The sequence below is a fragment of the Typha latifolia genome, chromosome 4 (genome assembly GCF_019914945.1).
Source record: "Typha latifolia isolate L0001 chromosome 4, TyphaL0001v2, whole genome shotgun sequence".
NCBI lineage: Eukaryota > Viridiplantae > Streptophyta > Magnoliopsida > Poales > Typhaceae > Typha > Typha latifolia.
This window is the reverse complement of record NC_133089.1, coordinates 15,721,090-15,745,753: the sequence shown is the minus strand read 5'-3', so window position 1 is coordinate 15,745,753 and position 24,664 is coordinate 15,721,090. Positions and strand designations below refer to the sequence as shown.

Here is a 24,664-nt window from a genome sequence, read left to right as displayed (position 1 = left end):
GATTGAAATTGCTTATTATTGGCTTGAAATTGTGAAGTCGGCTCGCTTAGGCTCGGTTAGATGGGCTCATTTACACCCCTGCGCTATAGTTGCCGCCGCCTCCTCGAATTAGGCTTGAGCTCAACTGGGGCTAGCTCTTTTGAGCTATGTGAAGACTAAATATTAAACTAGGCTCAAAATTAATTTCAAGCTAAGTCTAAACTAAAGCCGACTAGCTCAGGCTTAGCTAGCTTGCATCCTTACCTAGCATCTATGCTTCTCAGCTAGGCGGGAGAAAATGGATCGAATATGAATCTAGACCCATATAAGTATTTATATTTTTGCTCTAGATATATATTCAAATACAAAATTTGAATAAATAGTAAATTTTAAAATTATATTTTAATAAAAAAATATATAAATATTAATTGAATACGAATCATATCTTAAGCGAGTTTAAATACACATCGAATACAAACAAAATTTTAGCAGGAGATAAATACGAAACAAAATTCTTCAATGGTCTAAAGAATGAAACATATATCTTCACCTATGTAGTGCTATCGATCAGTAAAATTTTTATCTGTTAAAAAAAATAAAATATTTCTTTTGTGAAAGCTCACAAAATACTACACAACCACCGGACTACCTAAAAAAAATTATGTCCTATACTGTTTTCTACCTCAAAAACAATCACTGGTTTCTTTATCAACCTTTGAGCATTGTTCTAAATTATGACGAAATAAATGGATTAATCAAAACAAGCATCTAAGGTGACCCTATTATAAAGTTGCTCTAAAAATTCATAACCACTCTGTCCAAACAAGTGGAGGCCACAGAATAGAGTCAAGCAAGTAATGATTCTTAGACCAGCGAACCAAATCACGACATCTAACTCGTACTAACAACCAGAGAACTATTACAGTCAAATATTCCAAAAGCACAACAACTCCCAATTTTTTAACCCCACGCAAGTATAATTACAAGGTAACTTAACAACTTCGCTCCATCTGGAAAAGAAAACATTCTGAGATCAGACAAGTGATCATATATTAGCTGCTCTAAGACTATTTTCTTATTTATTTTTCTAAAGAAAAGGAAAGGAGAGAAGTTGAGAATAAAATAGTTAAGAAATATCAAAATGCCATAAAAAAAGAAATAATTGGTTTAATTTTTTTTTTTTTTTTTTTTTTGGAGGGACTAGTGTGTTAAGATTAAGCACAATAATAATTAATAACGCTTGCAAAGTTTCTGGGCCGGTAAGCCCAGTTGAGGCCCAAAACTTTCAGGCAGTGAAGAAGCCCAAAAAGGAGTCTGGGTTAAGGTTTCCGATTTGGATCCAAGTATCCAATCTAGAGTCCTAGTCTTCTGGATACGGAGTGACAGTTCTTGATTAAAAAAAAAAATGGCAGTTTTCGTGATATGAATTAGGAAGAGACCTCGTTGGTATCGCTCCTCAGCAGCGCAGCCATGTCCCTTCTTCCTCCCTCCGCCAAATTCCACGCCCCTTCTTCTCGTCTTTGTACTTTCCCCTTCTCCTCCTCTACCTCCACTTCTTGCCATTCTCTAATTCTTCTTAAATCCACCCAATTCAATAACCCTCGAAGAATTATAGCGGAGGCTGTAGCTAGTAACCGCGGGCTCGAACCCACACTCGCCTTCTCCTCACTGGCTTTTCCTTCTCCCCTTTCCGCTTCCTCCTCCAATTCCACCTCTGATCTCACGTCTTCCGTGGGATCTCCGACCTCTGTTGAGCTGACGCAGTGGAATCTCGGCCGCAAGCACATCTTTTTCCTCAACGTGACTGCCTGCGCGGTATGATTGATACATTCTTTTTATAAAAGCTGCATTTTTTATTTAAGTTTTGAAGCAAATAGCCTCAGAATTTCTTGGTCTCCTCCTACCGTTGTCTAATGTTTCAGGTTGCAATATCTGCGTCATGGCTTTTCTTCTCTGCAATTCCCACCATTTTGGTCTGTTATTGTTTTATTTTTATTTTTCGTGATTAAACTTGATTTGTTGTGCTCAGTGAGGTTTGAGTGATAGTAGTTTGTAATCCCTGTTCTGGAAAAAAAAAATGTAGGCTTTTAAAAAGGCGGCGGAGTCACTTGAGAAGCTGTTGGATGTCACAGCGGAAGAGCTTCCAGATACTATGGCTGCAGTTAGGCTTTCTGGAATGGAGATTAGCGACTTAACGATGGAACTCAGTGACCTGGGGTGAGACATTAATACTTGTTCCTGAATAAACATATTAACCGTCTTTGGTCGTATGTTCATGTTTCTTTCATTCTTGCATTTTGACATATGGTACTGATCTCTTTTTAGAAACCTCCGAGTTAAGGTGAATGCCCTTTTGCATCGATTTTGTTTCCTAAAGTTGTTTATCCTGGTTGTAAAGTCCTGTAGTGATCCTTTTGCTTTCTTCTGTAGCCAAGAGATAACACAAGGTGTTAGAAGCTCCACTCGAGTTGTTCGTGTAGCTGAGGACAGACTGCGTCGTCTCACTACTATGGGGCCAATGGGTTAGTTATTGTTCTTGTAGTCAATTGGCTAGATTTGTAGCAGCAGCCCGATGGTTGGAATCACTCCTTCACTTTATTAGTATCGGTGCAGGGGAAAGAAATCCCGAGGAACGAGATAGAAGGGCCGAAACTAGCTAGAACAGCAAGGAACTTGCGGGAGGGGATTATGAAGGGACGTGCATTTTTTGGGGTGATGTTTAGCATTACCCACTTTGCTAGGTGGGCACTAAACTTTCTAGCCTCACATCGACAAAAACGTTCAGTCTGAACTCAAGGCATGACCTTATGACAAAATTTTCAGCATCAGAGGCAAAGCATTCACTTCAACTGGTCACAGCCCTCAAACTAATGTCGTGAGTAGCCTAGATATGCCATTTAGTCTGTGGTCTTGTTTCTTTGGTAATGGTTCTTTCCATTGGCAACTTCTGTTGTGTCTCTCTATCATGAACAAGTTCCTGTTTTAGAAATGCTCGAATAAATTAGTGCAAAGGAGAGTTGAAAGATACAATTGTCAACATTTTTAGCCTGTAATGACGATTAAAAATAGCTTTCTGTAGATCTCTGGAGGTCAAAGGAAGTAGTTGAATGGAATTATCCACTCTTAACAATTTTACCATGCAATGACTCAATCAAAAGTAGTATTGACTATGGAATAGACCTTTTGAGGTAAAAGAGTTGTGACAATGAATGGGCACTCCTGTGGTCCTTTTGTTGCACTAAGATGTTGGCATATTTGGTGGGATTTGTTATTGTATCTGGCTCCTATAGGTACTCAGTTATAACTATTTGCTGCTTGAGATCTTGTATTGGAGGATCTTAAATGCTTCTGCTTTCAAGTTTTGTGATTCTAACACACAAGAGTCTGGTTGTTCCATAGTTGAGATCATTTTGCATGTTCAAAGTGAAAACAAAAGCAATGAGGAATTCTTAGTCAGGTGATCCAACAATATGTTTGTGTGAGTTTGTGGTTTCTTGTACAAGCTGACCACCAACACTGTATGGTGACCACAAATAGGTGATCCAATGTTGTCTTTTGAAGTGTCCTCTTAGTTCTTACACCAATATTGATCAGTTAAAAGGCAGTAACATTGGAACTTTGTTTACTTCTTTATGCGCTGTTGCAAACTTGCTTTGTAATGGATTAATTTAGATTCTAGGAGATATTTTGTATATGAACAGAGTGTAGTGTAGACTGGAGTAATCTATGGTCAAGAACATGTGGCACCAACTTAATTTGGGAGATCTGTGAGTCTTGTTAGCTCTAGCCCTAGTGCCTGCTCATCGCCATAGGGAGCAATAAGGCGCCTCTCATTATCAACTTTCAAAGTCAACCATTTGTTTGTAGATCCCACTTGTTCTTGTTTAGCTTCCTTTGACTCCTAACTTGCTTCATATAGCTATCAAAGTTCCTCTGTGAGGAAAATTTCTCCTGAGTGAAACTATGTCTGAAAGAGTTGTTATTACTTACATCATATATATTGAATTAGCTGCAGTTTTATCGTCTTGGCAAGATTCATGATTGCTAGTTTTCAGAAATGAGGTTTTTTTTTTCTTCTAATGAGAGATATTTTGGTATTCCAAGTTACATAGGCTTTTGCAGTGCATTATGCTCCTTAGCTTCAGAGCTTCATGCCCATCTTATTATTTTTTTCCCCCTTAAATAATTCTTTATTGTGTTGCTGTTGTAAGAAATTTGAAATATGTACAAGTGTTCTGATGACCTCAACAAGTGTTGACTTTGCTGATTATAACACGATCTTGCAAAATCCTGACATCAGTAGCTGGTTTTTGCAAAAGAGGGCAGACTAAGTATAAAACCGTGATGTGTTCAAACAATGGGAGCAGGTGTGATAATTATGTCATCAACGACAAACTGAGAGGGGAAGAGGATGTTTAAATTTTAAATATTGTAGTCAATTTGAAGACTATCAGATTCGAATTTTGAACATTATTGGAAGCTCTGTATCATTTATTTTAATCTCAAATAATGCATATCCTATATATAATTATGCATAACAAAGGTAATATGAAAGTGAAGCTGTAAAAGACTGCATCAATGGTCGTTCCTTCGGCATAAGCCTAAGTGCCTGTTTGGATAGCCCAAATTCTGACAGGATTTTCTTAGGATAAATTAAGAGGGATAGAAAAGAATTTCTATGTGGGTTTTGGATGAAAGGAAGTTTTTATTATTTTAATATAGGAATTGATATTTAGAGAACAGTTTTTACTATATGCAAACAAATTAAAATCTATTTTTTATAATGACTCTTTCACCTTTTAATAACTCATCTAAGAAGAGAAACAACCAAAGCGATGACTCAGGGGTAAAAGAGTTAACGTACTAATAAAAATTTGAACTACTCTGTAAATATTAACTCATTTTTTCATAGGAAACATCCCTTTTCTTACTGCGCTCTCTCTTTTTCTTTATCTCTGTTTTAATAAGCTCAAATAAGGATCAACTGGGAGTATTAAAAGCTTTAGGGCCTCCTGCATGGTAATTTTAGAGAAAAAAAGATTCCATAGGAACGTTATCATGTGGCAAGTTGGAGCATTGTAAGTCTTTTTGCTTGATTTATAATCCAAAGGAGGAGAAAAATATTCGAATTATTGTTGGTATAACAATTTTCTTTCCTCCTCCTTCTTCGTCATTTTTTTAGATCTTACAAACCCCACTCTCTCTCTCTCTCTCTCTCTCGGAAATCGCTGTGCATTTGTGTTGTTTATAAGCTTGATGAGCAAGAGGCGAAATTTAATAATTGAGATATAGCAACATGAGAAATACATCGTGGACAGTAAGAAGTAATTCTCACTTTCACTTTCTCTCTCTCTAACAACACTTATCTAAAGACAAGGAATTAAGTACTACTCCTTGCAGGTAGACTTGCAGTAAAGTGTAAATTAAAATTGAAGAATTCATTGTGGTCTCAGTTGTGCTGGCCACTTCCTCCTTTTGGAGCTGGACGCACTGGCGTATTTGACCTACTCCTCCAGTGGACGGTTGAAACACCTTCCTGCATGTTATACAACACACAAAATTGGTCAATTAATGAAGTGAGACGACCTACCAACATAGCAATAATATTACCACAACTCTACATATGTTCATGCGTTTGTGTGTGTGTGTGTGTGTGTGTGTGTGTGTGTGAGAGAGAGAGAGAGAGAGAGAGAGAGAGAGAGAGAGAGAGAGAGAGAGAGAGAGATGTGTTTACGTACGATTGTTCTCGTTGCATTCTTTACTTCTTGAGCAGTAGTTGGGGAAGTAGTACTCTTGGGATAGCTGAAAAATCTCTGCATGCCCCAAGCTCTTGCTACGAACTGCAGCAGAGAAGAGCGAAGGGAAACCAGTTCTTTGGCTTGGGAGGCTTTCTCCATTTCTTTTCTTAATTGCTTTCTCACTCTCTCTTTCTGCCTCCTACTCGTTATTTATAGAGGAGTAATTAATATATCTTATTCGTTTGACTCGATCAAATCTGTGGGTCATATCTAATTCATATGACCGTCTGCTTAATTTGGCACCAATCCCAATCCCAATCCCAATCCCAATCCCAATCCCAATCCCAATCCCAATCCCATATTGTCCTTAATTTCTAGTCAAATGTACATGCAAGTCTTGGGTCGTACCATGACTTTTTTTCCAAGTCAACTCGTGCTTTCCCATGGGCTCCGTTACTACTTACTACGTCAACCACCTTAGCCATCGAACTTTTCAGCTCGACTACCATGCCAAATCTGGAGAAGCATATGACTAGGTCAAATATTCAGGCTGCTGATAGAAGATAATTATTAAAAAATAATTTCGAAAAACAGCCATATTTTATTTTTATTACCATTTAAATTTTAATATATAGATATTTATCCTTCGATTCCTCTTTGTATTTTACTTCTAATGCCTAAAATATTTTGACATTAATTTTCTAAATGGAAATATTCCGATGCGTAAGACCTTAATATCCATGAGCATGAAGGTAGAAAATAAAAACGGACGTTTAATCAAAGGTGTTATAGGCATTTTTATATTTTATTTTAAAAGTAAAGAGATGTCACTATTGGATAGGTGCGTTAGGGTAAAATTAATTGAGAGTGTTATATATATATTAGAAGCAAAACATAAGAGTCAAGTAATAGATATGTTTTTTTTTTAAAGAAGGAATTAGATTAATTAGCTTCCCTAATTACAACAACTGTCGCTGACGTCAGTAATCGAAAGAGGCATCAGGGTGGAGGAGAATGATCCCTCACATATGGAACTAAGAGTCGTATTTCTAGAGTAGTTTGTGAGTCAATCAATCAACTGATTAGTCTCGTGGTAAATATAAAGAAAATAAAAAATACACACAATCATCAATGATCCCAGTAATGGCATAAGGAGCCGGATGGTGACCGTTAATTCAAAATGTTGGCGAGCATCAATGAATCAAGTCTATACAGACGAATGTAGAGGAGGGCCTCCCGGAGGTTGATCGCCTGAGCAACCAGAATAGAGTGGTGGTTAGATGCCACGCCGACTGCCCATGCTAATTAGGGAACCAGTAAGATGTGCAGGATGAATCCTGCCCCACTATTTTAATATGACTAGAGAAAAAAGATATCCTTATTGTAAGAAAAATCACAATTTTTAGAGAATTATTGTTGGACTAATTTTCCTTCTCCGAAAATCTTGGAGGTTCTAAAGCCACCCAGGCATGCAACTGACCTCTAATTAGTGGTGGAATAATTAATATCTTATTATAATATGTCGAATGGTTATGTCAAAGTTAAATCTTTTAATTTTATCCAAAAATAAATCTTTTTAATTTGACAATTATATTCCTTGAGATTAAAATTACAGTCAAGAGGAAGAAAGTCAAAGAATACGTAAATATGTAATATATCGATCCTTAATCACAGAATTATGGACGAGGTGGATATGGATTTTGAGTAGAGTTTTAAGATCTACATACTTTAACCTCATTCTTTTACTTATTCTAATGGAAGATCATAGAGGAAGAGCCGTAGTTGAATTTACTTAGTTGTGGTTCTCTTTTTTCCTTGTGGAAAACTCAGTCAACGCAGCCATTCTCGTTTTTCCTTGTGGAAAACTCGGACAACTCGATCACCCACTGTGTTATGAGCACTCGGTCAACGTGGACTTCGCATGCATGTGCTGTTTATATATGGACACTGGACAGTAAAATAATACAAAAGAGGTACTAAAAGGACACTTAACCATAGGTGTTTATAGGTAACAAATATTACAACAACTATAACTATAAAAAGGAAAAACCACTCTAGTAAATTTTTTCTTTCTTTCTTTCTTTATCTTCATTGATCACATCTTCTTCTCTCGGAGAGTTTGTCATGTTGTTATCGTAAGTAATCACTCTAAATTTCCCTTCTCTGATTGAGATGGTTCCCAGTTGTGCTGGGGTGGCGGTCCTTCATTTGGAGGTGGCGCAGTAGGCACTGCTGAATTTGTCGGGAATTTGATGTTGTTATCGTTATTGTTATTGTTGTTGCTGCTGCTATCATTTTGAGTTCCTTTATCTGGGCCAGATGATTTCTTGTCTTTGATCTGCACGTTAGAATCAACCAATACATATATAGTGCAATGAGAGAGAGAGAGAGAGAGACGTGTACAGTAATTCCATTTCCATTAATCTCTTTTTCTGGAGGAATAGTAGCCATGGGCAAGCAACAACGATAAGCAGTTGAGATGGATTCCGCCATTATTTTCTTTTGATCTACTTCTGTCTTCATCCTTTCTACTAATACTATGTTTAATTAAGTACCATTGCACGAGTATTTATGATCGGTGGGTCGGTTGCAATATGACACCATTCAAATTGTCGTCCTTCTTAGCCAACTACATGAACAAGTCTTGGGTACTTCTCTTACCACAACTAATTTATTTTTGCCCAGCCAATTCTCGGGGGTATATGAGTTCCATCTATTTACAAAATAGGCTTACAAAATTACATGGTCATAGTATGCACATCTTTTTCGCATTCCGTTTCTAACTCTAAAATTAAGAGAAGAGATAAACCAAATTGAAATATTTTCAACAATTTCTATTAAGTTACTTTGAGCTTATGAATATATGGTGATCCATACCCCATTTTTTGTATTTACATTTTGAGCTGCATGTTGCGAATTTTCTTATAAAAAAGGCAGTATTCCTTAACAAATGTGACGAATAGTATCCTTTGCTCAATTATATTTGGTGGACTATGATAAGATCATAGTTCATTTTTTGTATATATATGTTTATATATTGGTAGGCTTCTTAATTCGTAGGCTGAGAGATTTGATGGCCGAGTAACGACACTTTCTCAAAAGACCCTCATGTCCTATATATATACAAGAAGTTATTGACATATATGAACTCGAAAAGAGAAATTAAATTATTTTAAGAGATACATGCACAGACCCCATAATACCCATTACACTACAACTATGATAATAAATTATAGCAAGTAAAACAACAAAAGACAAATATACTAAAACAATCGAAGCTTTTATTGATCACATCTTATTACGGACGAGAGGAACTAAGTTGACGAGGCTTTTGCCATGGAGTTGTTGTCATCGTTATCGTTTTCAGTTTTCCCCTCTCTTGCTTTAGATGTTTCAGGTACCGGCGTCTTGGTCTGGGTTCCTTGGCTCGTAATACCAGCGTCTGTCTGCACGTTAGAATCAATACGTAATGGAATGAGATAAGTAGATGAAAATCTTAGAGAGAGAGTGAGAGAGAGAGAGAGAGAGAGTTTACATTTCCATTATCTTTTGTCGAAGTAGTAGACTTTGGATCAGTTGAGCTTTGATCTCCTTTCTCCATGCTATACTACTACGACGTACTGCTCTTTTCTTCTTATGTATGGTAACCATTGCACCACGAGTATTTATAGCGACGAAATCGATCGGTTGTTCGGATGCAATGAGACATATGACCTTAATTATTGTCTATTATTTTTCGGACAATATATAAAGTTCTGTATAAAATTCTCTTATTTTAAGTTAGAATTAGTACGACCTTATTATTTAGTTTTAGAACGTTTCGATCCAAGTATATATATATATATATATATGTGAACTCAACTACTACATCCCCGTCGCGAGAATCCGACTGACCAGTTGTTAGGTCTAAATTCAAGAATGCTTCTTGGCTAGTAGGGTTTGAGTTGAATTAATATATTGACACCAAAATTAGTTGTTACACGTTCTTGGCTAATTACTGGGGACGTTTGTGTGGGTAGAATATAATGAGCTGTCCTGCTTGTTTGTTGAGAGGTTGACCAAGCAATGAGCTATCTAGAAACAAAAATCCTATGCGCAGTTTGACAAATGAAGGAATTAGGTCAACTTGGCATTGTTCTCTTCTTGAGGTTCATTAGTGAATCCATGGATTAAAGTTTTATTTTATCGTTTTCTCGACGCCTCTGTGCATTAAACATGGAGCCGACCATCCTCAAAATATAAAGCTGATCACCGTTGTTACAGTCTAGGCATCCTGGGTCATCTTGCAAATTCTGTATAAACTCCTCGTCACTTGTTGCAAGAAGAACAGAAAGTTTCATATTACCCATATTTTGCCACTAGAGGCCACCTTAATTGACGGTATATCTAATGAAAGATTAAGTACTCCCAACATCTCAGTGAGGGAGCGTCTCACCTAACTGAGATATATACCAGTCAGGAGATATATAGCTGTATTATAGAAGTCAATTGATTACATATCTAATCTTTGTTGTTAATTAGGTCAAAATTCTAAGTCATAAAAGCTTCTAGGTGTAGAAATAAATTTTATTGTCATAATTGTCTCAATCACCATTTAGTTAGACGGACCCAGATACCTATTGGGGGATAGAGAAGACTTCCTGCATGAGTTCTAATTAAGATATGGGTAGAATAAGCTCTCCTGTTTGTTGAGAGATTGATTAAAAAATGAGATAAAAGTTGGCAAAACTCCATGCTTAGTTTGTAAAAGAAGATCTATGTATTCCTTTTTCATCAATTGCTAGCTTTATTGTGTCATCTTGACCTAAAGCAATGTTTAGCTACATTAAGTTGATTCGGTAGGAAGAAAATAATATATATTGCCACTCAAGGAATGTATCATATTGTATAGCTACTGAAATTAGAAAAAGTCAGAAATAATGATGCCTACCAGTCACTTGTAATTTAATGAGTGTCATGCTTCACTGTGTTATCTTGGTAGTACTCAAGTGAATCGAATTGAAAAGAATAGAGCTTTTGATTGAATCAAGTAACATATATATATATGCACACACCAAGAGAGAGAGAGAGGTCATGTCAACTAGTGAAAGCTCTTATGGAAGGAGAGGAGACACAGCTATCCTAGTAGCAGACAAGACTGGGATAGGTTTACAAATTTGATGCAATTTCTAGTTGGTTAAGCACCTAACGTTCCTTGAGTAGCAGATAGACACCAATGTAGCCAAAGTGCGCATGCCACTACTACAAATGACAAATGGACAGGAACAATAGGGATGGAGCTTTAAATGCATGGAGTTATCTCTACCCACTTGACACTAGTACTTAAAACTGGAAACTTGTTAGGTTCGACTACAATTTACTCACTCAAACTTAGGAAGTTGTTGAGCCAGAGCTCGCACTATAACTCGATTAAATTAATTTGACCCAAAGGACTTTATAAATAAGGGCCAATAAGTCAAAAAGATTGCAGTACGTAAGAGAGAAGCTTGTGGTAGTGTTGCAAGAAATGGGGCCACGGAGAAGTAGTGAATTGCGAGGTGAAGTATTCTTGAAGCTTGTTTTGTTGCAGGGTCTCCTTTTTGGCTCGATTTGGTGCGAGACGCACAAATATGTGTTCAATGTAAGTAGATCTAATCTTTGGTGGGTTAATTACATTTTACATAGACTGCACGAGAGTTTGATTTTTCAAAAAAATCAAATTTAATTTTGACGATATGTTCTATCGATCTTTGATACACCTTGATGATGTTTCTTGACTATAAAATCCAAATTAGACATGGGGCTCAAAAATATAAATATTACTAAAAAGAAATTAAAATATACTGCTTATGTAGGTGAGATCAACGCCTTACACTCGACTTTGCCAAACCAAACACATCTTGACCATCAACGGGCAATTTCCTGGTCCAACCTTGTACGGTAGCAAAGGGGATACAATAATCGTCAAAGTTAAGAACCATGCACACGATAATATCACGCTACACTGGTAGTTATACTTTCTTTCTCCTACTCGAATTCCAATTAGAAGATCGAATTAAAAACATTCTAAGTGCAGGCATGGAGTTAAACAGCCTCGGAATCCGTGGTCGGATGGTCCTGAGTACATCACGCAGTGCCCGATAAGACCTGGGAATAAGTTTATCTACGTGCTTACTCTCTCCTCAGAAGAAGGAACGATTTGGTGGCATGCACATAGCGATTGGACTCGAGCAACTGTACATGGAGCAATCGTAGTCTATCCGAATGCTACTTCCTCTTACCCATTTCCAAACTTCCATAATGAATTTATCCTTATACTTGGTACTTAGTTAGTGTAACTTAATTATTACCTTCATATAAGAAACTTAAATGTCTTCTATATTAGTGTTACTTTTTTACGAGCAACTTTTTTTTTGGGGTCCTGCAGGAGAGTGGTGGAAGCTGGATATGAGGGAGATATATGAGAACACATTAAAGGGTCTATCGATTCCAGTTTCAGATGCGTGGACTATTAATGGTCAACCTGGTCATCAATACCCTTGTTCCAAGTCAGGTAGTTGACAAGGTTATTTTTTTTCCATCTCTCTCTTTTGAGAGATTGAGAGAGGACTTGGGAAATAATATACTTCTAATATTTGTACTACTGTTTTTCCTTCTTCTTAGGTACTTTTAGAATGCAAGTAGATCATGGCAAAAGATACCTCCTTCGAGTAATCAATGCAGGATTGAGCAATGGCGTGTTCTTCTCCATCTCTCGCCACCGGCTCACTGTCGTCGGCTCTGACGGCAGCTACACTAAACCCTTCACCACTGACTTCATCATGATAGCTCCAGGAGAAAGCATGGACCTTCTATTAGAAGCTAACAAAAATCCTAACGAGCTCTACTACATGGCAGCCAGAAGCTTTAGCTATCAGCCCACGGACTTCAACCCTAACACCACCACGGCCATCTTACACTACAACACAAACCACCACACCTCCTCTTCCTCTCCATCTTTGCCTTACCTTCCGTACTACAACGACACCGATGCCGCCACAAAATTTGACGTAAAATTACGAAGCTTAGCGGATAAAAACTACCCAGTCAACGTCCCGAAAGACATCGATCAACGCATGTACATCACGGTATCGGTGAACAGCATCAAGAATGGCACAATCCTTAAAGCAAGCTTGAACAACAATAGCTTTGAGTTCCCTAAGGTGGACATACTTGAAGCTTACTACTATCACACGAAGGGGTTTTTTACCACCACTTTCCCGAGTAAACCGCCGTTGTATTATAACTTCACGGCGGATGATCAACCGACGAGGTTGCTCGTGCCGAGCATGGGGACTAGGGTTAGGGTATTGAATTATGGGGCTAGGGTTGAGATTGTATTCCAAGGGACTTCACTAGTGTTGGCCGAGGACCATCCGTTGCACTTGCATGGGTATAGTTTCTACGTGATGGGGAGAGGATTTGGGAATTTTGATCGGAAAAGAGATCCTCTTGGGTATAATTATGTGGATCCTCCTAAGAAGAATACAGTGGAAGTTCCAAGGAATGGTTGGGTGGCTATCAGATTCAGGGCAAATAATCCCGGTAAGTTTCATGATGTAGTTTTTTTTTTTTTTGGTTTCCCAAATTCCTCGCTCTTAGGCGTATTTTATATATTGCTAAACTTTATGTTATATATATGATATTTATGTATCTCTCTCTCTCTCTCTCTCTCTCTCTCTCTCTCTCTGTATATATATATATAGGTGTATGGTACTTGCACTGCCACTTGGAACGCCATCTTACGTGGGGAATGACGACGGCATTCATAGTGAAGAATGGAATCTCTCCATCAGAGAGGATGTTATCTCGCCCATCTTACATGCCCCCTTGCTAAAGAAGCAATTGGATTTTAAGTGTATCTCTAATTTAGCTTTACAACAACTAATTTTGGAAGTCTAAGGAAGCAATTCAATTGTTTTTCTTTTCAATTTCGACGCGCTTTGATTTGGTTTGATTCAAGTGGTTGTCAATGAAGTACGTTATATTAATTTCTTTATATAAGAGAATGTACGTATATAAGATTATATATGGTAGACACATCGTATTATTCTATGCTTAGAAAATACATTCTAAAGTTTATGGACAGCTACTACATTCGTTGAACCTAGACACCTTTCTCACCTCATGTATGATAGAAGAATCAGTGAATCACCCTTAGTGGTCACAAAGCTAATTGTTGCCATCCTTTGGTATCGCAAAAAGGGTAAGAATATTTGATGCATGAATTATTCCTCTGAAACCAAGAATGATGGATCGTGGCATATCTAACGAATGATATCGCTCTGCGCATCTTCGCTAATCGCCCGAATGCGATCTTGTGTGGCGATGGAAGGCATACGTATGATTGAATATATGGTGCAGATGTGATAAGCCATTCTCTCCTACTTGTCCATGTTCCTTTGCATGATATCTCTGAGAGGGTTGACAGTGACAAAAGGATCAATCAATCTACAATATTCCATGTCCTCCACCTTGGCTACAAATGCGGCTAGGTACAAGGTTGCTCATCTTGGTTACACTAGTGTAAACCCTACTATAATAAGACCTCCATGGGAGATGTCATTGAGCAAAACCAAAGAGGAAGTTGATTGTCCTCAGGAGTTCCCTCATACACTTCATTAAGGCTCAACTCCACTCATATATATATATAGGATTTGATGGAGGCCCATGGTTGGTTGTCCACTAGGGTTTCCCTCAAATTACTTCACTAGATCTTTATAAAATTCCTCAGCCCTAGTGAAGTGTTTGGGGGAACTCTGGGTGTCATCCAACATCTAGCTAGCCAGGTCATGAGTTAAGGTACTTGAGTTTTATTATATTATCATAGCTCGTTCCACATGCACGCAGTACCTATATTTACTCAAAATTTAAGATAAAACTGCAAAGGAGTACTTCAAATGTTGTATGTGAATCGTTCTTATTTGTTTAACATAATGCTAGCTCGCAACTAGCTCTCAAAAGTAGACGACCCATTACATGACTAGCAGTACAAAGCCAAAAGGGAGCCGAAGCTATTCCTCTAACTCAGTCGCAGGAGGAGGAGGAGGAGGAGAGAAGATCACTGCGGAATTTTCTGTGGGCTTGCTTTCTTCATCCAACTTTGCTGTGTTTGCCACGTCCACAGTCTTTGCTTCATTAACCTTGTCAGCCTTCAGCTTTAAACCCTAACAGTCATTAAAAACCAGCAAATAAGCGAACAACTCTGGAATTATATGAACATATATATATATATAGTTAAATTTTTTCTGTCTAATTTCATACCTCCATGATCATGAATGTAAGTATTAGTTTGTCAAGTAATTCAAATTTTGATTATATTTTAGCACTTTGCAGAACAATGGGAACTTCCAAGTCAGAGAGCATTCATTACCTGGGTGAAGTACTTTAGAGCCTCCTCCGGACCCAAGGTTTTCAGTATGCGCATGGCCTCCTCCTATTGAAGATTTTTTTTTTTTATATTTTGACATCACTTAAACATATTACTTAAGCATATAAATTAAAGTCATTTAATATCTACATACATACATATTATATATAATTCACATGCAACGATCCAATCTTTTCTTTTATGGGTCTAAATTTTCACAATCAGAATAAAGTAGGAATTTATCATCACAAAGAAAAATTATCTAAAACTAGCTAGATGTTCTAGTGCTACCCAAATTAGCATGTTGCATCACTCTGACATACCAGGTCATTTATGACTTACATGCACTTGCCTATAGACTTCCACTTTTGAAATTGTGTATATTGTATGGTGAGATTCTTATACCCAAATTGAACACTTACTGAAGATTATCAATGAGTACTATTATCAAAGAAAAATACTATGTCCAATTTGCTAACATGGAACAACTTATTTACATCAACCACCAAAGATAATAAACCCTCTGTTTGATTGTTGCATCAGAAATTGTCATAAAATTCCTATAATATCAAGAATAACAAATAAGAGTCTATAGCATGCATAAGTTGAAACTATCTAAATATATAATCTTATTTTTGTCGTAAACGATCAATTCCAACAATGTTCGAGAGAAAAATTATCCGACAATGATATGATAAATTGTCGTAATCGAAGATCGGTTTGATTAACTACTCGAAAACGACATTACCTCCTACAACATCAATGCACCTAAATTAGAAAATTACTAGCCAACTACATCTAGTAGAACATATAGATGGATCATAAGTCCACAGGCCCTTTTTTAATTGCATCTCCATTATTCTTCAAACAAGAGCATTAACATGAGTTACCCTCTCCCCAACTTCATGGCATGCAAGAAATAAAAAAATAAAAATAAAAGCAAGAATAATAAACATCAAATTTTAGTAAAGTTATGCGCATAACTAACTAATATTAATATATGTAACAAATAGAATAGAGTCTATATATATATATATATAATATACCCTTGCACGTTTCATTTCCTGATGGTTTAAGGTTGGTGGCTCCTCAATGTCCACCATTGGTGGCTCGCTATCGATGGATGGCTGCCTCTCCAATGTCCCCATTTCCGCACCTCCCAATTTCCACACCTCCCAAATTCCAATCTCTCTCTCTCTCTCTCTCTCTCTCTCTCTCTCTCTCTCTCTATATATATATATATATATATATATATATTCAGAGTAGTCATGAAGGGAACTGCACAAGGCCTTAAGAAAAAACTATAGGAGAAGTACACGTGCCGGTTCTCGTTGCTCGAGGTCACTGACACGACTCGAAAATCGAAGGACGTCGTTGACGCGTTGCTATTCTCTTCTTCTTCTTTTTTTTGTTTTTTTCTTTGGTTGGGGTTCAAATTTAATTACGAGATTAAAGGTTTAATTTGGGGGGTGGTGAAGATGCACTAGTGGGTCGGAGGTAATTAATTACTTGCCTCTATGAGCATTTAGTAGGTTTTGGTGTGTTTTGGCTTCATGACTTGGTGGCATTTAATTTTCTATCGTGTTCCATTTTAGCCTCTAGATGTCTTGTATGTTGTGCTTGGTAGGTGGAAAGCTAATGTGTTTATAGATGCATATGTCACCACGGTCGATTTACACACTAACTAACGAAATCCTATTGTTGTCGAAGGTGACAAAATCGAGGCTTATTGAGGTTGTTTCTTGCGTCGAATCATGTTATCAAGTTCATATTTTGATGCCGTGAAAGGTACTTAATTAAAAATGGATATGTTTTAGTACATGTAAATAAACTACTAAAATAAAACTATCGATAGATCTATCAAAACCTAAAATTTGACAAACACGACACATTAATTTAGTGGTCATATCTTACCAATCCATGATAAGGGTTTATGATTTCAAATCTTCTCATAAAATATTAGAGCTGATATTCGATGAATTTACTACTAAAATATTATATTTTTCTGATTTTTTGAATCTTTTATGATCTACTAATTTATTTTAAGGAGCATTGACCTAATCATTTTCAAAAATTAAGATTAACGGGGAAATTCTGTTTTGACTTATGAGATCACATACATAAAAGGAAGAAAATAAACATACTATTTTACACTTAGAAAGTGATGCACTTTTGGTTATAAAGTCTTATATAATTTATAACCATTGAATAAAGAGTGAAAAAAAATTAAATATAAATATAAAATTATATGTTCACGCTCAAATGATAGACGTGGGAGTGATCACACAATGGAAAAGGAGAGGCTATGGACAAGAAGTGATCTAATATCTATTTCAGTTTAAGTGAAAACATTCGATTAGAATTGTGAAGTAATTTTCCAATTAGACCCTAAATAAAGTTCTCATTAGAGGCCAAATTTAGGGGTGTTAACGCGTTAATCATTTGTGTGTGAGAGCACCATTAATTTGTTTACTAGTATTAGGCCCCATAGACCCGGAACTCTGGTCCATGAATAGATAGGAGATAAGGTCAAAGAGCTAAAGCACTCCATTACCCGCCAATTTCTAACCGTTTCTCTCAACTTCCAAACGAGTCGTGTCCACTTCTTTATCCTAAGCCACTCTTCTATTCCTATATAACCTCCCCTTCTAACCCCCTATCCTCCTCAGCTAACAACAATATTCTTGGGGGGCTCCGGCTCCGGTATATTCTATATATTATCCCTTCCTCTCCATTGCATCTAATAAAGTGGATCGATCTTGAGGATAATTTAATTTAGATCACACAATGGGGAAGAAGGTCCTCATAGGTTCCGCCTCGGCAATCCTCCTTGTGGCGGCGGTGGTCGGCATAGTCGCGATGGTGAGCCGGTCATCGCACAAGATTGGTGACGACTTCACCGCGCCCTCCGGCGACCCCCTCCTCAGCTCCACCAAGTCGATCGCCGCCTTCTGCGCCCCGACTCTCTACCGCAAGGCGTGCGAGCAAACCCTCACCGTCGCCACCAATGGATCGACTAATACCGCTGACCTAATCAAATCGGTGATCAAGGTCGCTCTCGACGAGGTCCAGGACACGCTAAGCAAGTCGTCGGACGTCGGCAAGGGAGTCAACGATTCGATAACGAAGGACGCGTCCGAGGACTGCAAGAAGCTTCTGGGAGATGCCGCCGCCGACTTAAAGTCGATCTTCGAGTTGGCAGGGAACCTCCAGAACTTTCTGAACAGGTGATCCGGTTAACTAATTAGGATCTCATGCTCTAATATCAATATTAAATGTTTAAAAGAACGATGGTATTGAATTTTTTTATATATATTATAACAGGACGGATGACCTGAGACATTGGCTCACGGCCATTATGACGTTCCAAGACAACTGCGTCGATGGTTTCCAGGACCCGCAGCTTAAGGCGGCGATGCAGACCATCGTCCAGAACTCAACGGAGCTCAGCAGCAACGCGCTCGCCATAGTCACGAGCCTCAACTCGTTGGCGCAGAGCCTCAACCTTCCGATGATCAAGAGTGCCTCCCGACGCCGGCTTCTCGGCCACGGGGAGGATTCCGTCTACGAGATGGACGAGTCCGGGTACCCGAAGTGGCTCTCGGCGGGCGACCGAAAGCTCTTGGCGGCAGGCAACAGTCATAAGCTAAGGCCTAATGCGGTGGTGGCGAAGGATGGGAGTGGAAACTTTAAGAGCATCAACGATGCCATTAACGCAGTCCCGAAGAAAAACAAGGGGAGGTATGTGATATACGTGAAGGCAGGAGTCTACAACGAGAATGTTCTCATCACTAAGGATAAGCCAAACATTTACATGTATGGTGATGGGCCTAAAAAGACTAGGGTTGTTGGAAGTAGAAGCAACACCGGTGGTTATGCCACCTTCAATACGGCCACCTTTGGTGAGTTGCTCTTTTAACTTATGAATTATTCTTGAAAGTTTAAGCTGTTTGAGAAATCAAGTTCTCTTCTGATACTATGTTAATTTATTGATTTACTCTGAAAGCTTAAGCTTAAACTAATACGCAGCTGCGGAGGCTTCTGGGTTCATCTGTAAGTACATGGGGTTCAGCAACACGGCCGGGCCACAAGGACACCAGGCGGTCGCCCTCCGCGTCCAGGGCGACAACTGCGCCTTCTTCAACGTCCGCATGGACGGCTACCAAGACACGCTCTACTCCCAGGCGCGCCGTCACTTCTTCCGCAACTGTGTCATCTCAGGCACCGTCGACTTCATCTTCGGCAACTCCGCCGTCGTGTTCCAGAACTGCCTCATCCTCGTCCGCCGCCCCCTCGATAACCAGCAGAACACCGTCACCGCCAACGGCCGCACGGAGGCCAACCAGGTTAGCGGCATCGTCATCCAGAACTCGCGCATCGTGCCCGACCGTCGCCTCTTCCCCGACCGCTTCAAGATCCCCAGCTACCTCGGGAGGCCGTGGAAGCAGTATTCGAGGACGGTGGTGATGGAGTCCCTCATCGGTGATCTGATCAAGCCGGCAGGGTGGATGCCGTGGGACGGAGATTTCGCTCTGAAGACTTTGTATTACGCTGAGTACGGCAACCGGGGACCCGGGGCCGGGACGAGCAAGAGAGTGAATTGGCCTGGGTTTCATGTGATAGGCAGGGGAGAGGCACAGAAGTTTACAGTGACACCCTTCATTAATGGAAACCTCTGGTTGAAGTATACTGGAGTTCCCGGTATCCTTGGGCTTAAGCATTGAGAAGGTTGGAACGTATAGTGGTGGCTACGTGCATGCATGCATGCAGGCCTGCAAAGGTGGTGGTGTAGAGAAAGAGTTAAGAGATGATCAAAGAGAGAAAGAGAAAGAGAAAGAGAAGAAATTAAACCATCGACATTTCAGTGTGTGCAATTGTTAATTAATTAATATTGTTACTTCAAAGGAGAATGAGGAATTCATTTATAATCTCTACTATTACCCTTTTGGCGGTCATAATTAACGTAATTTATATTAGGTAGAAGAAGAAGAAAGATGCACACTCTATGCCAACGTCCTACTATTATTTAGTGGAATCCAACTAAAATATTGATTGAAAAAACGCGGATATAATAGGCTAGAAGAGTTAGCTAGCCATATTTTTAGAGCTCAATTAGCAACATATTCAGAAGGATACGAGGAGATATATTTGTTCCTTGTTACAAATGATTAGTACCACTTTGACTGTAGAGAATCCAATATCCAGGCCTCCACTTAATTTGCTCAGCAAATGTCATTTTTTTTTAACTCGATGCATTAATTTTTCCAAAGTGCCCCAAAAGAAAGAAAACTATGCTTAATGTACGTACTTGTTCTACTCGATCACTTCTTTGATTTAGTCACTATTAATACTCTTACATGGATCAAATCACGTACATCGATCATGGACGTACGTATGTTTGCATGCATGCTAGGTTCAAAAGAAACAGTGTCACCATCATCTCTATCTCCATAAGATCAAGGAATATATCAGACCAATTTCTAGATCCTCTCTCCACCATCACATGATATTCCTTATACCTTCGGAATTGTCTCATAAAAATCCAAATCCCTGCCATTATATTGTGGCATCCCAAGTATACGGAAACCAAAAAGGTTCGTTGAGACAAGCCTTGGTCGCGTGATCGATCACACCAATTTATTTTCCACGGGTGATTAGTGAATTAGATTGACTCTTAATTAGAATTCTACTGTACACAAATTCTTCCAATTTAATCTATTTTTAATTATTAAATATAGGGCATTGTACACAACGCCACGTCACAATTGAAGTAGTTGCACTTTCTATATAAGCTTGTCTTTTTATTTTTAGTTAGTTAATCATCAATATACCATATATATATATATATGTATGGCACTACCTGGAATTATATGTATGTCACAGGTACATCCTTAATGTCTTCCGATGAAGATGTGACACAATTGTGGATGATTGTTTAATTTAGTACTTTAGGAGGACACATAGCAAAACATAGATGCATGGGGTTGCACTTATAATGAGTCCTATATATATATATATATATATATATATATATATATATATATATATATATATATATATATATATTTATATCTATATGAAATTATGATGGATTACACCCCGATGTCCAACCTATCTATTGAGAAGGCTTATTTATTTGTTTAGCCTAGTTAGCTTTCAGATACGTGATCTGTCAAACAGAGGAAAAATAATTTATGCTGTTTGTTAGTCATGATCTAGAGCATGTAAAATACCCACGAGTAAAAATTCAAAGTACTTTGGAGTAGCCTAAACTGTGCATCACATGGCTGCTCTTAAATGGCTTCCATTAGAAAACAGAGGACCTCTCTTAGTATATGTTAAGATATGAAGATTATAGGTCCTGTGAAAGAAGTAAATCAGTTGCCATAATTTAAGAAAAGGAATCAAATTTGTAGCCCTTGAAGAACTCCAAGAAAGTAAAATTTTAGTCATGACATTCAGAATCTCAGATACACAGCTCGCCTGCAAGATTTCTTCTAACCAGACATAATTTCCTGTAACCTTCAAGAATAGCAAATCAGTACTACAACTCTTTTTATTAGAACAAATGGCAGATCTATACATGAACAAACAGACCAAATAATTTTTGCTTCATGGTTATGTAGAAACCCCAAGACATCAAGATGGAGCTACATAAAACACTAGTCTCCATCTACATCAATTCTCAACTATATCTCAACTAGTACAAGGAGAGAGGCACACACTTAAAAGAGGTACTACTAATATATGCAGCACCTTTTATTTTCTTAGCACCTACATCTATTTCCAATGGTTCAAATTGAACTGATCGCTATCTCTTCGCACACCAACATATAAAGGAATTGCCCAGCTTATCACATCTCAACTACATTACCTTTCTTTGAATTCTTTGAGAACACGAAGACTGGTGTAGAGCATGTATAAATGGAAATTAGTGTTCTGACCATGTCCAGAAGGCAGATGGATCATCCATGCTACAAAGCATGTTGCATAGATTCTCATCTTGGATGCCATTCTCCAGTTTGGAGCATTGAGCTACTGATTTGGAAGAGTTTTGCAATATCTGGGAGACATTTGATGGCCTATAGCATGGCATGGATGTTCTGCTTTGGTTTGGATTTGAGGGGCTATCAATGGTTGGTGTTCTTGAGATGTCCAAGTTGATGTCAAAGCTACTCTCACTCCTGTTGCTGCAAGAGCCATCGGTTTCTTTGTTGAGGTTGATGGCTTCAGATACCTCTCTGCCTTTCAAGGCTATAATCTGAAACATGAGTTAAAGGGGATGCATGATGAACCAGAAAAAAAATAAAATAAGGACAAGATGTAGACAGCGATTAATTAGTTGCGATTTAAGAAAACAGAGATAGTGAATAAAAAGATCCTATTAGTGAGTGAGTATGACCCATGCCATCTATCTGTAATACAAGATGTGATATTTCTCTCAAATAATCTAAATTAAAACATTTAAAAAGACAATGAGATTGATAATTCATTTTAATCTAAATTAGCTGTTTTCGTCCATATCTACTTTGCTGATAAAAAAAAATAATTATGCATCAGTTAATTTCTTTCTTTAAAAAAATAAAAAAAATAAAAAAATAATAATAAAGTAAAAAAAAAACCATGCCATCAGTTGTTTGAAAGATTGGAAATTTTCAAAAGCCTTGAGCCAGTACCTCAGCTTGAAGCTTCTTGTTCTGGGCTTGGAGTGCCTCATGCTCTGCCTTGAGAACCTCGAACTGTCTCTTGAGAGCATCATAATCCTTCTCCAGCTGCTTCGTCTTCCACCTAGCCCTCCTATTCTGAAACCAAATAGCAATCTGCCTAGGCTGCAACCCAAGTGCTCTAGCCAGCTGCATCTTCCTCTCTGGCTCAAGCTTATTCCCCATCTCAAAGTTCTTCTCCAGCATCCTCACCTGCTCCAAGTTTAGCCTCTTCTTCTTCTCCCCCGCCATCGAGCAGTCATCGGAGAACTCGTCCTCCATATGCATCTCCTCGCACGCGTCGAACCCCGTGAAGCACATTGGTCTCTTGCCAAGAATTGTTTCCACACTTGTGAAGGTCTCAGCATTAGTTGGAAGGATTGGAGCAAAAGAGTGGTTGGTTTGGTGGTTGATGTCTTCATGTGTGCCTTGTAGCACATAGTTGGCAGGGAAGAAGGAGGAGGGGGGCAAACCATTAAAGGTCATTTGGTTATGAAACATGGGTGATAGAGATGGAGAGCATTGAGAGTAACTGGGAGCAGAGGACAGGGGCATATATGATGGCAAGCTAGGGTACAGTGGAGAAAAACATGCAACATAATGAGAGAAGCAAGTGCATGCGTGTACTCAGAACAAGAATCAAATGCCAGCTTCAAGAATCCAAGGGCTCTCTTCATGAGGTTAATCATGTGTAGGTATCACCATGATGAGATGGAAACCTGCACCCTTTGCCCAATTTGGTTCATCCCACTATCCCAGTGTCCTCTTGATTGGTGATGGCTAATACCAGTAATTCTTGTAATTATATTTGATGCTGCGGGAAGAGAGAAGAGAGTGTTTGTTGTTATTAAAGTAGGAACGGTACAAGAGATAGTAACAAAAGAGTACCAAAAGGAAGACAAGTCAGGGTGGAAGAATCTTAGATGGACAATGCAGTATTTATTACAAGATGTATAAGAAACACTTTTAAGGCATCATTATTCTTCCAACAATCATATTGGCATCCAATCAGACTTGGATTTGCAGTGAAATGGAATCTGAATTCAGGTAATTCAGACTTTAGATTCAGATTAAATCTTATTTGGGACCTAATCTCATGATTCATATCCAATTATCCAATAAGAGTCATTGAAATTTGATATTGAACCAAGTCCAAATATAAATCTATCCTTAAGCATATGTATGTTATAGCACAAGGGTTCCTTTGGTAGATAGGCCCACCAGAGTTATAATGCAAGAGATAAGAAATGAACACATGCATACGTTTTAGCTTGTTCGGAGAATGACTACAACCGCAAGTAAAACATGGGGTCATATTGACAGACTACTTCAATCATTCACAAGATCTTGTTCAGTAACTTGTGTAATTGCATTCTAGTCAATACTCTCATGCCATTTCCTCGTATATTTAGTAAATGGTGTTATTGCATGCGAGTCAACACTTCCAACAGTAGTAGATAATTGAAGTCCAATACAACTTTAACTGTTGAAAGGTATCATTGATTAGCCAACTTGGTCATTTCATCTGAATTCCACCAGCAAAAGTATGACATCAACTTTGTACTTTATTATCAGAGTGAACAGTTTAAAGGAAATAGGGAGCCCATCCTTGCCATAGTACTTGAATCAAGTGTAAGTTCATCGATCATATGTTCCAGGAGAAAGGGTACCAGTGACAATAATTGTAAACTTAGTAAGATTAAAACTACTAATTACACAACACAACATAACATTGATAGAAATAAGAAAAGGGATCCTACATGGGTCAAGATGTAAGTAAGTCTAAATTAAAGACAACACTGAAGATTTGTTAACTAAAAATCATGACTCTCGCCCTTCCTAATACTTCAGTGACT

General features: G+C 38.3%; 4 protein-coding genes and 2 long non-coding RNA genes across 9 annotated transcripts; 3 read left to right on the top strand and 3 right to left on the bottom strand.

Annotated features, from left to right (window-relative positions):
* Positions 1 to 1,333: 1,333 nt before the first annotated feature.
* LOC140785688 (uncharacterized) lies at positions 1,334 to 3,109 on the top strand. 4 transcript variants are annotated; one of them, XM_073133650.1, is made up of 5 exons: positions 1,334 to 1,794; positions 1,902 to 1,952; positions 2,063 to 2,196; positions 2,410 to 2,501; positions 2,593 to 3,109. In XM_073133650.1, the coding sequence occupies exons 1-5, from the start codon at positions 1,450 to 1,452 to the stop codon at positions 2,637 to 2,639; spliced, it is 669 nt and encodes a 222-aa protein (XP_072989751.1). In that variant the 5' UTR covers positions 1,334 to 1,449; the 3' UTR covers positions 2,640 to 3,109. The 4 variants fall into 4 exon arrangements, with proteins under 4 accessions (XP_072989751.1, XP_072989749.1, XP_072989752.1 ...); XM_073133648.1 differs by having other exon boundaries at positions 2,582 to 3,109; XM_073133651.1 differs by lacking the exon at positions 1,902 to 1,952 and having other exon boundaries at positions 1,343 to 1,794.
* Positions 3,110 to 5,232: 2,123 nt separating this feature from the next.
* On the bottom strand, positions 5,233 to 5,898 carry LOC140787248 (uncharacterized). The gene is made up of 2 exons (XR_012108788.1): positions 5,718 to 5,898; positions 5,233 to 5,515 (listed from the first exon to the last, which is right to left on the bottom strand). It is a non-coding gene; the product is annotated as an uncharacterized lncRNA (long non-coding RNA).
* Positions 5,899 to 8,859: 2,961 nt separating this feature from the next.
* Positions 8,860 to 9,357, bottom strand: LOC140787348 (uncharacterized). The gene is made up of 2 exons (XR_012108829.1): positions 9,253 to 9,357; positions 8,860 to 9,163 (listed from the first exon to the last, which is right to left on the bottom strand). It is a non-coding gene; the product is annotated as an uncharacterized lncRNA (long non-coding RNA).
* A 1,866-nt stretch (positions 9,358 to 11,223) lies between these two features.
* On the top strand, positions 11,224 to 13,572 carry LOC140786028 (laccase-15-like). Its single transcript, XM_073134188.1, has 6 exons — positions 11,224 to 11,337; positions 11,552 to 11,703; positions 11,773 to 12,017; positions 12,124 to 12,249; positions 12,360 to 13,280; positions 13,442 to 13,572. Exons 1-6 carry the CDS (start codon positions 11,224 to 11,226, stop codon positions 13,570 to 13,572), a joined length of 1,689 nt encoding a protein of 562 aa, XP_072990289.1.
* Positions 13,573 to 17,786: 4,214 nt separating this feature from the next.
* Positions 17,787 to 20,033, top strand: LOC140786834 (putative pectinesterase/pectinesterase inhibitor 45). The gene is made up of 3 exons (XM_073135517.1): positions 17,787 to 18,332; positions 18,430 to 19,007; positions 19,135 to 20,033. The coding sequence occupies exons 1-3, from the start codon at positions 17,893 to 17,895 to the stop codon at positions 19,827 to 19,829; spliced, it is 1,713 nt and encodes a 570-aa protein (XP_072991618.1). The 5' UTR covers positions 17,787 to 17,892; the 3' UTR covers positions 19,830 to 20,033.
* A 1,603-nt stretch (positions 20,034 to 21,636) lies between these two features.
* Positions 21,637 to 23,622, bottom strand: LOC140786303 (homeobox-leucine zipper protein ATHB-23-like). The gene is made up of 2 exons (XM_073134622.1): positions 22,782 to 23,622; positions 21,637 to 22,366 (listed from the first exon to the last, which is right to left on the bottom strand). The coding sequence occupies exons 1-2, from the start codon at positions 23,361 to 23,363 to the stop codon at positions 22,037 to 22,039; spliced, it is 912 nt and encodes a 303-aa protein (XP_072990723.1). The 5' UTR covers positions 23,364 to 23,622; the 3' UTR covers positions 21,637 to 22,036.
* Positions 23,623 to 24,664: the final 1,042 nt, after the last annotated feature.